Source organism: Dendropsophus ebraccatus, chromosome 15, assembly GCF_027789765.1.
Source record: "Dendropsophus ebraccatus isolate aDenEbr1 chromosome 15, aDenEbr1.pat, whole genome shotgun sequence".
In the NCBI taxonomy this organism is placed as follows: Eukaryota; Metazoa; Chordata; class Amphibia; order Anura; family Hylidae; genus Dendropsophus; species Dendropsophus ebraccatus.
Window position 1 is genome coordinate 68119449 of NC_091468.1, and position 17426 is coordinate 68136874.

Genomic DNA, 17426 nt, shown 5'->3' on the forward strand with positions numbered 1-17426 from the left:
TAGCTGAAGGAGGTAAATAAGGTTGCTTAGCATAGTGAAGAGCAGGGTAGCAATGTCTTATAATTTAGAACGTCTGTGGCTGTTTCTTTCTTGTCTTTTTTTTTCCTCCACAGACATTTGGCTAACCTAGAGCGCCATCTAGGAAAACAAGTTGTTGGAGTGTGCCAGGGTTGCTATAGTCTTTAAGTCGGACGAGTATTATGGTGGGGACCTAGAAAGAGGAAAATAAGATTGAGGGTGCCTTCACACCTACCGTATCACAGCAGAAAATCCGCAGCAGATTTAACTAGATGAATGAACACAGCATTAAAAACGCACTGTCAAATCCGCTGCGGATCCGCAGCAGATTTGTAAGTGCGGATTTGATGCTGTGTTCATTCATTAAGTTAAATCTGCTGCGGATCCGCAGCGGATTTTCTGCTGCAATACGGTAGGTGTGAAGGCACCCTGAGGATACAGGGGTAATGACCTGGGAATGAGTGTAAACCCGCCCCCCTCCACAATCCTAGGGTATGGGAAAAGTGTAAGTCCCCATAGGTTAGAGCAATGAGTGAAGCGCTGACTCTGCTCAGTTCTGCTTTTAAATTAAAATCTTTAAAAAAAAAACTAAATGTTCCTTAAAATCACTCTATTCCCAGGCTTATAACGCTTTTATCCTTTGGTCTATGGGGCTGTGTGAGGTGTCATTTTTTGCGCCATCATCTGTACTTTCTATCGGTACCTTGATTGCGCATATGTGACTTTTTGATCACTTTTTATTACAATTTATCTGGATTTGATGCGACAAAAAATGCGCAATTTTGCACTATTTGTTACTATCCAATCAAACCTGGCAGTGCCCGACAGTGTGGGGACGCGCCCCAATTGGTAACACCCAGTTGGTCATTAAGCCGTACGTCTAGTAAGAGTAACCGAGGAATGGCACGTCACAGAGCTATAACCAAAACAATGGGGGAGATTTATCAAACATGGGGTAAAGTGAAACAGGCCCAGTTGCCCCTAGCAACCAATCAGATTCCACTTCTCATTCCTCACAGACTCTTTGGAAAATGAAAGGTGGAATCTGATTGGTTGCTAGGGGCGACTGAGCCAGTTTCACTTTACCCCATGTTTGATAAATCTCCCCCATTGTTCCAGTATTATTATTTCATGGGGCATTGGTAAAAGTTTTCACAAAAACAGACAGGAGTGGTGACAGGTTCTCTTTAACACAATGACTAAAGGCCCTATTCCACGGAACGAATATCGGCCGTATTCAGCCGATATCGGCTGCTATGGACGATAATCGTCCCGTGGAATAGAGTGCAACGATCAGCCGACATCGTTCATGTCGGCTGATCGTTGCAGTCGCTTGTTTTTCAACATATTGACAAACAAGCGACTGATATAGCAGCGATCTGCTGCCGTCGCTCTGTTGAATAGGAGCATCAGCAGCAGACACTGCTGTATCCTATGGGCTGCCCGGACGATCAGCGATCACCAGGGCAGCCCCCCCCCCCCCCCCCCCCGCAGCTCCCCGCAACTCACCCGCTCGCTGCAGCCGCACTGAATAGCGGCATCAGCGAGCGGGGAACGAAGAGCAAACGAGCGCTGAGAGCCCGTGGAATAGGGCCATAAGCTATGAGGACAATGCTTAGCCATTAAGGAGCCGCTGCTTGTTCCACTGTATCCTCCACCTTGAGCAGTTGCATTACAGTAGGTAATGTAGTCCTAGCCTAAGGCTGGGTTCACGTTTTTTCAATCCATTTTTGCAAAAATCAGCTGAAAAAAAATATGCATTTGTGTGCATCCTTTTAGATCTGTTTTCCCATTGACTTTAATTATAAAAAGAAGGATCAATTCAAAACGCATCAGTTTTTTTAATGTAGCCAACCACATTTTTGTGCATGTTTAAAAAAAAAAATGGGGGGATGTGTTTCGATCCGTTTTTCGTTTTGTTTTGTGTTTTTATAATGGAAGTCAATGGAAAATCGGATCAAAACAAATGCACAAAAATGCACCTGTTTTTCCATCTGTTTTTTTGTAGTGTGAACTCAGCCTAACTGACAACTGGGTGTTACCACCCGCTTGCCTAAAGATTGATTCCCTGCAGAGGAACGGTACACTGTAGAATTCTAAGCAAGTTCCAGAATTCTTATTTCATGGGAAATACAAATATCTAAAACAGAATGATGACAAATCCCATTATTATTATTATTGCATTCATTCTGCCTGTGAGGCATGTGGTCGGGCTGTATTCCCTTGTACTGTGTGCAGTATTATGGTACTCTGCAGAGCTGTGTGGCTGTCCGACTGAACAAATAACATCTCTCTAATGGGAATAGCGTAGCCTGGAAAACGCGCTGTATAGTCCAAGTCCAAAAATTTAGTATAAAAGCAATGACAACTTGATTATTTAGCAACTTTTATATCCAGTGCTGGGAATCTTTTATCTGATCCTTTAATAAACTTCAGAGATTTGTTTGCCTAATGAGGTGGAATTTGGGCCCTGAAGCATTTGTCAGCAATAAGAGTCAAAGTCTGTTCTGTTCTCCGTGTCCCATGTGATCACTGGATGGGCACCTACTAGTTGTCCTCATTCTCTATGTGTTGTTAGACAACGGCCTTGTCCTTTGCTATTTGTCTGTTTTGTTGCTCTCATCATCTTATTAATCTACTTTTTTTTTTTTTTTTTTTAATTCCAGATGGAAAATAAATGCAAAAACAGAGATTTAATCAAACTGTGTAGCTAGGTGGCAGACTATGCATGAGATGGCTGTTTCCATCCCATCAAGTGATGGCATATTACTAGGATACACAGTACTGTATGATCTTCATATATACCAATATGCTATATATATATATATATATATATATATATATATATATATATATATATATTATACACACACACACACATATATAGCATATTGGTATATATGAAGATCATTTATTGTTTTTGCCTTCATGCACAAGGACAGAGCAAGGGACAAATACTATAATAAATATACTGTGTACAATTTTAAAATCACAAGATTAAAAAGCAGAAGATTATATATATATATTATATATATATATATATATATAAAAATATAAAGCGATAAGGCGGCACTCCAGGAATAGTGAATAATAAAGTGAATTTATTCACCCATAATGTACGATACAACGTTTCAGTTTCTCGATGAAACCTTTTTCAAGCAACACGTATGTGTTCACTATTCTTGGAGTGCCGCCTTATCGCTTTATATTTTGGATTTCTGTGGAGCCTGGGTCTTACTCCGGAAGGCTGCGCACCCACTAGAGCTCATTGCCGCACGGCGCCGTCTACATTTACCATATATATATATATATATATATATATATATATATATATATATATAGTGGCACCTTGGTTTGTGAGTAACTTGGATTGAGAGCGTTTTGCAAGAAGAGCTCACAGTTTTTCAAAATTGCTTTGCTTTGGTTTAAGAGCATTGCTTTGGTATAAGAGCTCCCTGTACTGGGTGGGATAGAGAGTGGGGGAGGGGCATGGTCTGCATAGCGGGGTCTACAGCCCTGTACTCCCTCACCTTCTGAATCATGGCAGATCCACTTCAGGCTGGGGCTTACATCAGGGGACAGGACTGTGGGGGGGGGGGGGTAATCTCTCCATAGCTGTAACCCCTCTCTCCCCGGACAGAGAGTGCTGCATGTATGTGCCCACATCTGTCCTGCTCATTCCTTCATGCTCCCTGCAGTCTCTGTCAGCCCGTGTGTTTCCCATCCTCTCCATTTCTGCTATAATCTACGTGCACTCACATTCAGCAATACCCACTGCTGCTATAATGTGTCTGCACTCACACTCAGCTATACCCACTGCTGCTATAATATGCCTGCACTCACACCCAGCTATACACAGCTGCTATAATGTGCCTGCACTCAAACTCATCCATTCACACTGCTGTATATAAAGTTTCTGTCTCTGTCCTCCTGCACAGCTATGTGATTCTTACTTTCTGATTGGTCCATGCTGAACACACACCCCTTACTCATTGTGGTCATGTGACAGCCCTGCTTCTCTATTTTAGCCTGCTGTACTACGCTTCTGCATTATGGGGATCTGCAGTTCCATCCTATATCTACAAATTTATGCAATTACTGTACATTATACTCCACATGCTGATTGCTATACTGTACAGCAACCTATAATATGACATATCCAGCTTTCAAAATTATGTGGTGTGGAACCAATTGTCTGCGTTTTAATGATTCCTTATGGGAAAATTTGCTTTGGTTTAAGAGTGATTTGGATTACAAGCACAGTCCCGAAACAAATTATGCTTGGAATCCAGGGCACCACTGTGTGTGTGTATATATAATATATATATTCATTCATAAACTTATAAACTTTGTTGCAAGAAAATATTCCCCCAGAACCTAACTGCATGGAAGTATTGCTAACCGCCCACTGGCAGCAACAAAAAAAGCCTAATGTGCAAAAAAGAATTACAGCAACAGTGCTAATACATGTAAACAATGTCCATCTCACCCTATAGGCGTCTGCTCACCCTACGGGCGTTTCGCGTGGCTTTGTCAAGGGTTGACATGTGATTTAAAAATTGTATTGGATTTATTAAATAAAATCTATATATTTATGGTTGTTCTAGTCCTGCACGGTCTTTGCGATCTGGTTGGATCTTTGTTCGGTCATCACTGTATGATCTTTATGATTTTGACAGAATATGAAAGCTAGGCGTGGAATAGTAACTACCCCCCCCCCCCCCCATTCTGCAGCAACCTGTTTTCTGGGTTCTGTTAGGACTCCCTTAGGACTGGTTTCCCTGGATTATACAATGAGGTATTACGGAATATTGCTGATTAGAAATGAGTGAACTTTGGGCACATTTGGTTTCATCTGAACCCGAACTCTCTGCATTTGATTACCAGTGGCTGCAGAAGTTGGATTCAGTCCTTGGACGTCCTTGTTTTCCAGCCAGTTTGCTCATCTATATTGCTGACCAAAGAAATTATGAATATTTTAACCCCTTCCCATCAGTAATACATATGTATACTTTCCTACTGCACATACCCGTGTGTATGTGTATATATATATATATATATATATATATATATATATATATATATATATATATATATATATATATATAATATTATATAATATATATGTTCATGACTAATGGGCTTACTGATGTGTGCAGAACCGCTGCAGTGAGAGCGATCCTGCACACATCAGTGTGTCCGGGGCTGAGGATAATGAGATCGCTTGTTCCAATGGGTGGGGGTAAGTCACTTACCTCCGTCCTGTCGAATGGACCATCCATGCATAGAGTCCGCTCTCAGGCAGGCTCTATACATAGATCGCCGGTAACACTGATCCATGCTGCTATGGCATAGCATAGACCAGTACATGCAATCAAATGATTGTATGTTTTACTGTAAAATAAAAGTGTAAAAAGAAAGCTTTTAAAAGTGTTTACAAAAAACCCTCATACCCCCCCCCCCCCCCCCATAAAGGTTTAAAATACCCCATTGCCCATTATAAAGCTAAAAATATATATTTTTTAAATAAACATATTGTACGAAATTGTCCGATCTATTAAAATTAGAGATGAGCGAACCTCAAGCATTTTTTTCTGATATATAATTTTAAAAAATCAGCAATCTTGGATTTATTTTATTTATTGGTTTTTCATTTATGCCGTTCACCGTGCGGGAACAATAATGTTATATTTCAATTAGAGATGAGCGAACCCTGAGCATGCTGGAGTCCATCCGAACCTGATTGTTCGGTATTTGATTAGCTGGGGCTGCTGAACTTGGATAAAGCCCTAAGGTTGTCTGGAAAACATGGATACAGCCAATGACTATATCCTTGTTTTCCCCATAGCCTTAGGGCTTTATCCAACTTCAGCAGCCACTGCTAATCAAATGCCGAAAGTTCGGGTTCGGATGGACTCCAGCTGCTCCAGGTTCGTTCATCTCTAATTAAAATATAACATTATTGTTCCCGCACAGTGAACGGCATAAACATGGGCAGGGGAAGATTTTTTAAAAATGATATATCAGAAAAAAAATTATAAAAAGTGATCAAAAGTTTTCTGTTACACCAATATTATATTAATAAAAACTAGAGATCATGGCGCAAAAAATGACTCCTCAACCAGCTCGGTAGGTGAAAAAATAAAAGTGCTATGGCTTAGAAGGCGGGGAGGAATATTGCATTAATCTGATCCGGACTTCTGTGCATCAATGGGCTCAGTCTTGAAGGGGTTAAGGAGTTAAAGGGTAGCTCCAGCAATTTTTTATTTTATTTTTTTCAAATTAACATCTGCAACTGAAAAGTACTAAAACATTTTTTTCAATAGAAGTAAATTACAAATCTCTGTCACTTTTAGATGCCAGTTGATTTCAAAGAATTTTTTTTTTTGCTGGAGTTGCCCTTTAGTTTTAGAATATTTTAAGGCACATCTTTATCCAAACTTTTACACCCTTTGGCTATGTTCACACAATGTTTTTTCAACTTCATTTAAAATGACGTCCGTCACTTTGAGTCTAAAATAACGGACGTCATTAGCTGTCTGGCCTCCCCTTGCAATGACTGGTGTTTGTACATTAATCTAGTTTGGGGTTACAAATTGCCCTTTGGTTGTGTCTTAATTTAAAAGTCCATTGAATGTAATAGCAAAAACGGAGAAAGAACGGTGAAAAAAGAAAAACTGCGTGTGAACAACTAATAAAAAACGTCCGCTGTTTGCAAAAGACGTTTGAAAATAATGATCATGTTCATTATTTTGACGTCCGCTGTAAAAACGTCCGTTATTCAATGCATTGTGTACATTGGATCTTCATTTTTGACATTGTGTGAACATAGCCTGTATCTTCTTGTAAAGTAGTAGAGAAAAGATACAATATAACATCATAAGCCCAATGGGACAAAATTACTAATACCGTCTAATTCTTCGACAGGGAAACCTTTGGCCTTCCAGATGTTCCAAAACCACAATTCCCATTATGTCTGGGCGGCCGCCTGCTGGGGGTTGTGTCTAGCTTTTCATAGTATTCAAAGTACAATTAATATTTTAGTCATGCCCATGTATTACAGTTTGCCATCAATAAGTGAATTTTAATAAAATGCTTCAATGGTTACAGTAATATTGTCTGCATATATATTAGAGAAGTAACGGACAAGTTTCTGGGGGAAAGTTATAGCACACACTGTAGCCGTATAGAGACAAAATGTCCTTCATTTATTGATTCCACGTTCCATGCTACACCTGGCTTGTAATGAGGCCTCGCGGCTTTTGGGACGTCGATGAAGCCAAGATGGCGGCATTTGTTATATTCCAACCAGTGCATAAAGTAAGAATATATTAGAATGTTCCCTGGATCAATGTAAAGCATCCAGGCCTCCCTTGTACTTATATAATGATTGGCCATGACGGCATCATGTGGCAGGAAGTTCCATAGTCTCACTGCTCCTACAGTAAAGAATATAGAGAGTTTCATAGTTTCACTGCTCGTACAGTAAAGAATATAGAGTGTTTCATAGTCTCACTGCTCGTACAGTAAAGAATCTGCATCGATGCTGATGGTGAAATCTTCTTTCCTCTAGACGTAGAGGATGCCCCCTTGTCATGGTTACAGTCCTAGGAGTAAGGAGATCACTACAAAGACCTCTGTACTGTCCATTCATATATTCGTACATTGTGATCAGATCGCCACTAAGACGTCTTCTTTCTAGTGTAAATAATCCCAAGCTTGATAACCTGTCTTGGTCCTGTAACACCCCCCCCCCCCCCCCCCCCCCCGTATTCCCTTAATGACCTTGGTCGCCTCCTCTGCACCCGCTCCAGTTCAGCTGTGTCCTTCTTATATACAGGTGCCTGGTGCTGTATACAGTATATACCATGTGTGGTCCACTGATCCACTAGTCCCTATCCTGTGAATGAGGAATAGCTTTTAATATAGAAACCATCCCTCTTATCATGTGATTATTTTATTTAATATAGACGGTGGTCTTATGTCTTATAAAGAAAGTTGGAATTTCATTTCAGAGAACATTAAAGTGACTCTGTACCCACAATCTGACCCCCCCCCCCCCCAACCACTTGTACCGTCATCTGCTTTTAATCCAAGATCTGTCCTGGGGTCCGTTCGGCAGGTGATGCAGTTATTGTCCTAAAAAACTATTTTTAAACTGGCAGCCCTGTGCCCAACGGCCGTGGCCTAGACTGTGTATGCATTAGGCTGGCACAACCTCTCTGTCCCTCCTCCCCACCCTCTTCATCATTCGAAATGCCCCTAGAACATTTTCTCCTGTCTGAACATTGCACAGGTGCCTTAACGATCCAGCCCATGTTCAGTTATTCACACAGATGAGGAATAGGAGACAATCTGCCTGGAGCATTCCTAATGATGAGGAGGGACAGAGAGGTGGTGCCAGCCTAATGCATACACAATCTAGGCCACGGCTGTTGGACACAGAGCTGCCAGTTTAAACATAGTTTTTCAGGACAATAACTGCATCCCCTGCAGAACGGACCCCAGGACACATCTTGGATTAAAAGCAGCTATCTGACGGTACAAGTGGTTTGGGGGGGGATCAGATTGTGGGTACAGAGTCGCTTTAATGCAAACTAGAGATGAGTGAATCAGTCGAAATTTTTTTGGGGAAGGTTCGCGACTATTAGGTCGGATTTGCAAATATTAGCGAATTGCATAAAACAAATCTTAAAGGGGAACTCCGGATAAGAAAAACTTTTTTTTTTATTAAAAGTTATATAGATCTGTCTATACAATGTATTACCGTATCTGTACAGTTCTGCCACACTGGTAGCTGATAGAAATCCAGAAAGTGAAGATAAATGGCCCCTGTGCCAACCCACATTGTCTCCTGCTCCTTCTGCTCTCCAACCTGAGGAGACAAATCTTCCATGCCTCTGTCTCACATTGTGTGTTTGCTGATGATGCAGACAGGGGGCAGGGCGTGATGTCACAGGAGGCGCGGCTGGATAACCCAATCCCCTGACTGATTCACCATCTTTAACCGAACAGAAGCAGCTGCTGCACTGATTTTATTGATTGCAATGGGTGGGGGCTGTGATGGTCACATGAGGAAAAGCATTGCATTCTGGGAACTGCCAAACCAGGAAGAACAGTTTCAAAACCGGGATAGATAGGTAAGTAATGCGTTATGCTTCTGCAGTAGTTTCATTTTTTTAACCTCTACCTGGAGTTCCCCTTTAATAAAACAGCCTAAGTTTGAAAGGACACTGGCTCTACAGACACCACAATAGGATAACAATAGGTTAACTTCACCCATAGCACCTACAGACTGGTTGAAATGGACACTTGCTTTACAGCACCCACATACTAGCATACCAATGGGTTCACTTCACCCACAGCCTGGATTCAATGGACACGGATCACTTTTTCAACACAGTGGGATAACTTGACCAAAGCACCCATAGACACCCAAAGTAGACACTTCTAGCCTCTCCCGTCTTTCCCTATCTCTCTCCCTGCCTTGCCTGCTCCAAGCCTTCCCTCCTCTGCACGGCAATATAAGAACTTTTCCCGGCACAACAAACAGGGCGTACTACAGGTTCCAGCCACACTCAAAATGCTGCAAACAGACCTGTTAATTGTCCATACCTTTGGGTTGTGCTCAGCATTAAAGGGGTTATCCAGCGCTACAAAAACATGGCCACTTTTTTCCTACTGTTGTCTCCAGTTTGGGTGGGGTTTTTGAAACTCAGTTCCATTGAAGTAAATGGAGCTTAATTGCAAACCGCACCTGAACTGGAGACAACAGTAGGGGGAAAAGTGGCCATGTTTTTGTAGCACTGGATAACCCCTTTAAACAATTCGTCTTATCAAAGTGTGTACAGGTAATAGATGTGGTGCTTAACCATAGTGTTTATAAAACAGGCCAAGATGAAGCGCAAACTGGTGCGTGAAACTGCCCATCCACAAGTTTCCACTCCCTGACCCTATCATGGAATAAAAGTCTGTTTTAAATCTACAATGGGCGATTGCTGTATCTGTTACCTGTACAAACGTCTCTCCTCTGCGCACACACAGCCAGGAAGTGGAGCACACTATACAGAGGGTCGTGGGTGCTGACATCACAGTGGCGCTAGCGCCGATCGGACTGGCGTAGGGCATTATAGATAATCCCATGCTCCTGCCAAGTGACAGTACTGCAAGTTAACATGCGCAGCAAAATTTTGAATGTGTCACGATGAATTTGCTTTGTCTAGACCGCGATTTGCTGTCTAGTTTCGCCAGATTCGCTTTGCTCATCTCTAATGAAAACCTTTATACAGACGTGTCTACTCATGTACTCTCTCTCCTCCTTTTTATCTGATTTGTAATGAGATACATCGGATAGTTATTACTAATGCATGAATATATTTTTTAGATACTCTTAAACAACATAAACTCAATATACTGAACGTTACCAAGCGATCTCCCAGATGAATGGTCACCGTGAACTTGCCGTCTTTTCATAGCTAGAAATGCTATTACTTTCTAATGAACATTTAAGACGGACTGGACGTCTTTGTGTATTTATAGATCAGGTCTTACATAGGCGGTAATATTATCTTCTGTCTGCTCACTAAATCAGAGAGTCATAAAGAATATTATATGTGCTATAAACGTATAAACAAGGACTTGATTTAATGGCGTGATGATATAATCCGCTCTAAGGAACGCCTCTGCCATCCGGGCGTTCGTAGCCTTAAAAAGAATGCGATCCATTGACTTCTGACATCAAGCGCTAACTCAGTTTTATTCTCGACACAGTCTGGAGGAAATAGTAAAGATCATACTCCGAATTATTAAAAATTGGCAAAAAAAGTTCCATCTGAGAATTCAGCTCTTAGGCGATTTATTGGCGATAGATATCATCTCTGATTTTCCCATTAATGTTAGTTAAATCCTCCAAGTAGGAAACAAGGGTTGCGACTTTTTTTGTGTGTATTTTTAATTACTTTTGTAAAAAAATTTTTTTTTTGCATTAACGTCATAAAGCGTTGCTTTTGGATGGCGTATTAACCCCTTCGTGACCAAAAGGTCATTGAATGCCCGGATGTCCAGATCACGTTGATCCAGTGTTCTCCTCTTCGCCTCCTAAGAGCCATTACACTTTTATTTTTCCACCTACAGAGCTTTTTATTAGTTTTTTTTTTTATTAATTTAAAAAAAATAAATAAATATAGATTCCCTTTAAAGGGGTTATAATCATGCTTGGCCGCTTTCTTCCCTAGCGCCTCTCATCCTCAGGTTAGGTGTTGGGTTTTGCAGCTCTGTTCCATTGAAGTGAATGGGGCTAAATTGTAATGTCACACAGAACCTGAGGACATGGGTGGCGCTGTTTGCAAGTAGGTAGCTATACTTTTTCTAATCCTGGATAACCCCTTCAATCTATTCCATTTACATGTGATATTCTTTATCTTATTTATTACATGTGAAATAGAGATGAGTGAAGCCAAATGAATCTGATTGGCTCATCTCTGATCTGAAAGCAGCCGATTCCATTTTTTACCATCACTATTTTTATGCAGCTGGTAAGATATCTTTTCATTCTCCATGTGCAGTTTGATACATCCCATTAGATAGTGTGGTTGATCTAGGTCTTAGGTCCAGGTGATTTCCTATGTTTAAGCTATAACATCTGCCATCCCAGCCCCATGTCATCTGGTAAATTCACAGCTCAACTAAAAAAAACTTCCTAGTGGTAGCTATAGAGGCAGTATGCTGTTGCTGGTTTTTGAACCCAGTGATCCCATTGTCATTAATGGTACATAGCATCACAATGGTGTAATACATACACATTGGGGCAGATTTACAAATGTATACATATACAGATATACTAAGGGCGACAGACACATTAATGGATTTGAAGAAAACCGAACAGGGCCCATTAAGTTAAAAGTAGGAGTCAATAGATGGCCTGCCCCTAAGGGTCCTTGCCCAATATGATTGCTGATTTACTATGGGAATGGTTGATGTGTCTACAGCTAAATGCACAATGTGAAAGGTGTTCACCATAGGCTGTATCCATGTTTTCCAGGAATCCCTACGGCAGCATCCAATATCTTTTCTGGTTGAAAAAAGACTGACGGAAATACTATGTGTGAATATAGCCTATGGCTCATGTCTACTAGCTATTAAAGGGAAACTCCTGCCAAAATCTTTTTCTTTCAAATCAACTGGTTTTATAAAGTGGTATAGATTTGTAATTTACTACTTATCAGCTGCTGTATGTCCTGCAGGAAGTGGTGTATTCTCTCCAGTCTGACACAGTGCTCTCTGCTGCCACCTCTGTCCATGTCAGGAACTGTCCAGAGCAGGAGAGGTTTTCTATGGGGATTTGCTGCTGCTCTGGACAGTTCCTGAAATGGACAGAGGTGGCAGCAGAGAGCACTGTGTCAGACTGGGGAGAATACACCACTTCCTACAGAACATACAGCAGCTGATAAGTATGGCAAGACTGGAGATTTTTAAATAGAAGTAAATAACAAATCTATATAATTTCCTGACGCCAGTTGAAAAAAGATTTTTGCCGGAGTACCCCTTTAATGTGTGCCTCATATGCGTAGTGTGTGTATATATATATATATATATATATGTATATAATAGTGTGTGACTGTGTGTGTTTCTGTGTATATGTGTCTAGTTATGACTACTAACATACATATTCAATCATGGCTAATCGATGTAACATTTGATTGGAATAACATGCTGTTTTCTATGCCTATTTTCACTTATCATTTTCACTTATCAATTTTGTTAAATGTGTACGAAGAAATGAGTTATGTGACTTCACTACTGTATCTGTGGGAGTGATAAATTCTTCTGAAAGTTTAGTGTTTTTAATCTGTGTTTCAGATTTAGTCATGAGTGGGAGCGCCCGCCTGTGAAAGGTGCAGCTCTCATTAATACACCTCACACATCATTAAGTAAGGGCCCTATCTGCTGCAATGATTGCTAGCGGCATCTGGTTTACAATCATGAGAGATATCATTCAAAACTGCTCAAGTGGAGTGCCAAGACCCAGCCCAAAAGTCACGCCATTTTATAATAAAATAATAATATAAAGAAAAAATATATATATATACACTCACCGGCCACTTTATTAGGTACACCATGCTAGTAACGGGTTGGACCCCCTTTTGCCTCAATTCTTCGTGGCATAGATACAACAAGGTGCTGGAAGCTTCCTCAGAGATTTTGGTCCATAGTGACATGATGACATCACACAGTTGCCGCAGATTTGTCGGCTGCACATCCATGATGCCAATCTCCCGTTCCACCACATCCCAAAGATGCTCTATTGGATTGAGATCTGGTGACTGTGGAGGCCATTGGAGTACAGTGACCTCATTGTCATGTTCAAGAAACCAGTCTGAGATGATTCTAGCTTTATGACATGGCGCATTATCCTGCTGAAAGTAGCCATCAGATGTTGGGTCCATTGTGGTCATAAAGGGATGGACATGGTCAGCAACAATACTCAGGTAGGCTGTGGCGTTGCAACGATGCTCAATTGGTACCAAGGGGCCCAAAGAGTGCCAAGAAAATATTCCCCACACCATGACACCACCACCACCAGCCTGAACCGTTGATACAAGGCAGGATGGATCCATGCTTTCATGTTGTTGACGCCAAATTCTGACCCTACCATCCGAATGTCGCAGCAGAAATCGAGACTCATCAGACCAGGCAACGTTTTTCCAATCTTCTACTGTCCAATTTCGATGAGCTTGTGCAAATTGTAGCCTCAGTTTCCTGTTCTTAGCTGAGCGGAGTGGCACCCGGTGTGGTCTTCTGCTGCTGTAGCCCATCTGCCTCAGAGTTGGCCGTACTGTGCGTTCAGAGATGCTCTTCTGCCTACCTTGGTTGTAACGGTTGGCTATTTGAGTCACTGTTGCCTTTCTATCAGCTGGAACCAGTCTGCCCATTCTCCTCTGACCTCTGGCATCAACAAGGCATTTCCGCCCACAGAACTGCCGCTCACTGGATGTTTTTTTCTTTTTCGGACCATTCTCTGTAAACCCTAGAGATGGTTGTGCGTGAAAATCCCAGTAGATCAGCAGTTTCTGAAATACTCAGACCAGCCCTTCTGGCACCAAAAACCATGCCACGTTCAAAGGCCTCAAATCACCTTTCTTCCCCATACTGATGCTCGGTTTGAACTGCAGGAGATTGTCTTAACCATGTCTACATGCCTAAATGCACTGAGTTGCCGCCATGTGATTGGCTGATTAGAAATTAAGTGGTAACGTGCAGTTGGACAGGTGTACCTAATAAAGTGGCCGGTGAGTGTATATATAAAATATATAATATATATATACACATCTTCTCCGCTAAGGCAGTGATTAGTTGCACTGGTTGAGCACTTTTTTTTTTTTTTTTTTATGTGGTGTGATTAGCTTTTTATAGTTTGATTAAAAGTTACGTTTTATCATCTTTGGGTGTAATTTTTACTCGTCAGTGAATTCTTTGTAAACTACCTTACGCCTTTGGGCATTGTGCATTAGGAGCCCAGCGGGTGCCTCTAAAATTGAAAGTCTGTAGTGGATTGTACCTGGATAAGCAAAACACACGTGCATCCGGCCATCCAAATCTTCTTCCATTGATCCATGGTCCTGTCCTGGTGCTGACATGTCCATGCTTAACAAAACACAGCAATTACTGAGCTCAGGGAGAAATACTCAATCAAGAGTCTCCATTGATGCTCCCTAAAAATTTAAATATTCAAAAAAGGAGTTCGTGGAGCCTCCGTTGTGAGTCTTAAAGCACGGGAATAGCCAGATATCCCTAGCCTGTTGCCAAGGGGTGCCTCCAGATGGGGAGTGCACCCTGATAGGTAGGCCCTTAAGTCCCACTTGATTGTGAGTATTGGAACATAAATAGGGATACACCAGGGTGGCCCATTTTTGTGCCACAACTCTGTTGTGAGTATTGCAACATCACAAGGATTTACCAAGGCAGGCATCCATCCACAGACAGCTGTTTCAGGGTATTTGCCCCTCGTCAGTGTGGAACAGAATTCTGGCTAACGGGGGGCAATGAAAAATAGACCAACAAAACACAGCAATCACTGAGCTCAGGGAGATCGGTGCAAAAAATTCCAATGAAGTACTCACTCGAGTCTCCATTGATGCCCCCTTAAAATTTTAATCCTGCTCTACACTGACGAGGGGCAAATACCCCGAAACAGCTGTCTGTGGATGGATGCCTGCCTTGGTAAACCCTTGTCATATTGCAATACTCGCAACAGAGTAAGACTTTGACACAAAAGGAGACACCCTGGTATTTCCCTTTATTTATGTTTCGAGACTCACAACCGAGTGGGACTTAAGGGGCTACCTATCAGAGCGTTTGGTGATCTCCCAATCTGGAGGCACCCCTTGACAACAGGCTAGGGATATCTGGCTATTCTCATGTTTTGCGACTCGCAACCAAGGATCCAAGTACTCCTTTTTTTTTTTGTACATTGACATGTCCATGCTTGGCACTTCTGTTGGTGGACATGGGTCAGCCAACCAGTCTGCAGCTATGCTTCTCTATACACAGCGAGCTTACATACATTTTTACTATAGTGGCATTCTGTGGGATTAGACTGGTTGGCAGTGTTTCCCATGAGCATCAATAGGTCTGTGTCCATAGCACTGGCACCAGTTCACCGGTTGTCCTTTCTACTATTTGTAGTAGATAGTATCACTGCCTATCAGGAACATGTTTAGGAGATACTCTGTCCTACAGGAGTCATCTAGGAACTACAATGTAGCCCTTATCAAAGTCATACACTTTTTTTTATTATTCATAAATATATAAATGTTCAACCAAACCAGCAATTATAGTACAGCAGTCACTAACTCCTCACCCTTTACCGTATACTGGCCCCACCATAGCACTGTAAAGAATGGGAAATGGCGGTGCACTGACTGTACTACTACTGTACTGTATATGCACTCCAGCAGTCTTATACAGTACAGGATGGGAGATGGTGGTGCACTGACTGTACTACTACTGTACTGTATATGCACTCCAGCAATCTTATACAGTACAGGATGGGAGATGGTGGTGCACTGACTGTACTACTACTGTACTGTATATGCACTCCAGCAGTCTTATACAGTACATGATGGGAGATGGTGGTGCACTGCCTGTACTACTACTGTACTGTATATGCACTCCAGCAGTCTTATACAGTACAGGATGGGAGATGGTGGTGCACTGACTGTACTACTACTGTACTGTATATGCACTCCAGCAGTCCTATACAGATGGGAGATGGCGGTGCACTGACTGTACTACTACTGTACTGTATATGCACTTCAGCAGTCCTGTACAGATGGGAGATGGTGGTGCACTGACTGTACTACTACTGTACTGTATATGCACTTCAGCAGTCCTGTACAGATGGGAGATGGTGGTGCACTGACTGTACTACTACTGTACTATATATGCACTCCAGCAATCTTATACAGTACAGGATGGGAGATGGTGGTGCACTGTCTGTACTACTACTGTACTGTATATGCACTTCAGCAGTCTTATACAGTACAGGATGGGAGATGGTGCACTGACTGTATTACTACTGTACTGTATATGCACTCCAGCAGTCTTATACAGTACAGGATGGGAGATGGTGGTGCACTGACTGTACTACTACTGTACTGTATATGCACTCCAGCAGTCTTATACAGTACAGGATGGGAGATGGTGATGCACTGACTGTACTACTACTGTACTGTATATGCACTCCAGCAGTCCTGTACAGATGGGAGATGGCGGTGCACTGACTGTACTACTACTGTACTGTATATGCACTCCAGCAATCTTATACAGTACAGGATGGGAGATGGTGGTGCACTGACTGTACTACTACTGTACTGTATATGCACTCCAGCAGTCCTGTACAGATGGGAGATGGCGGTGCACTGACTGTACTACTACTGTACTGTATATGCACCCCAGCAGTCTTATACAGTACAGAATGGGAGATGGTAGTGAACTGACTGTACTACTACTGTACTGTATATGCACTCCAGCAATCTTATACAGTACAGGATGGGAGATGGCGGTGCACTGACTGTACTACTACTGTACTGTGTGTATTGTATGTATGTGAGATTTCTGCTTACTTTTGGAAAACTCCCTGTTATCTTTAATGTCTGCTTCATGTTTGTTGCTGTCAGGTCAGGTTCAGACAACAGACGTCCAAGTGGAAGGGAGCGAATATCTGCATCCAATGATAAGGGAACCCCACCCATGGAGTCCAGCAAGGAAACCCGCTATTGTGCAGTGTGCAGTGACTACGCATCTGGCTATCACTATGGAGTATGGTCATGTGAGGGCTGCAAGGCTTTCTTCAAGAGAAGTATACAAGGTATAGTCACAATTATACTAAAACCTGTTAATACAATGGA

The 17426-nt window shown here is 41.9% G+C and overlaps 1 protein-coding gene across 2 annotated transcripts in view; it reads left to right on the forward strand.

The window, feature by feature from the left end:
• ESR1 (estrogen receptor 1) overlaps positions 1–17426 on the forward strand; it is a 129969-nt gene that overhangs the window by 56307 nt on the left and 56236 nt on the right. For both annotated transcript variants that reach the window (XM_069954797.1, XM_069954798.1), the window contains one exon: positions 17196–17386. In XM_069954797.1, coding sequence (XP_069810898.1) covers positions 17196–17386 — 191 coding nt within the window. The remainder of the gene's footprint in view (positions 1–17195; positions 17387–17426) is intronic.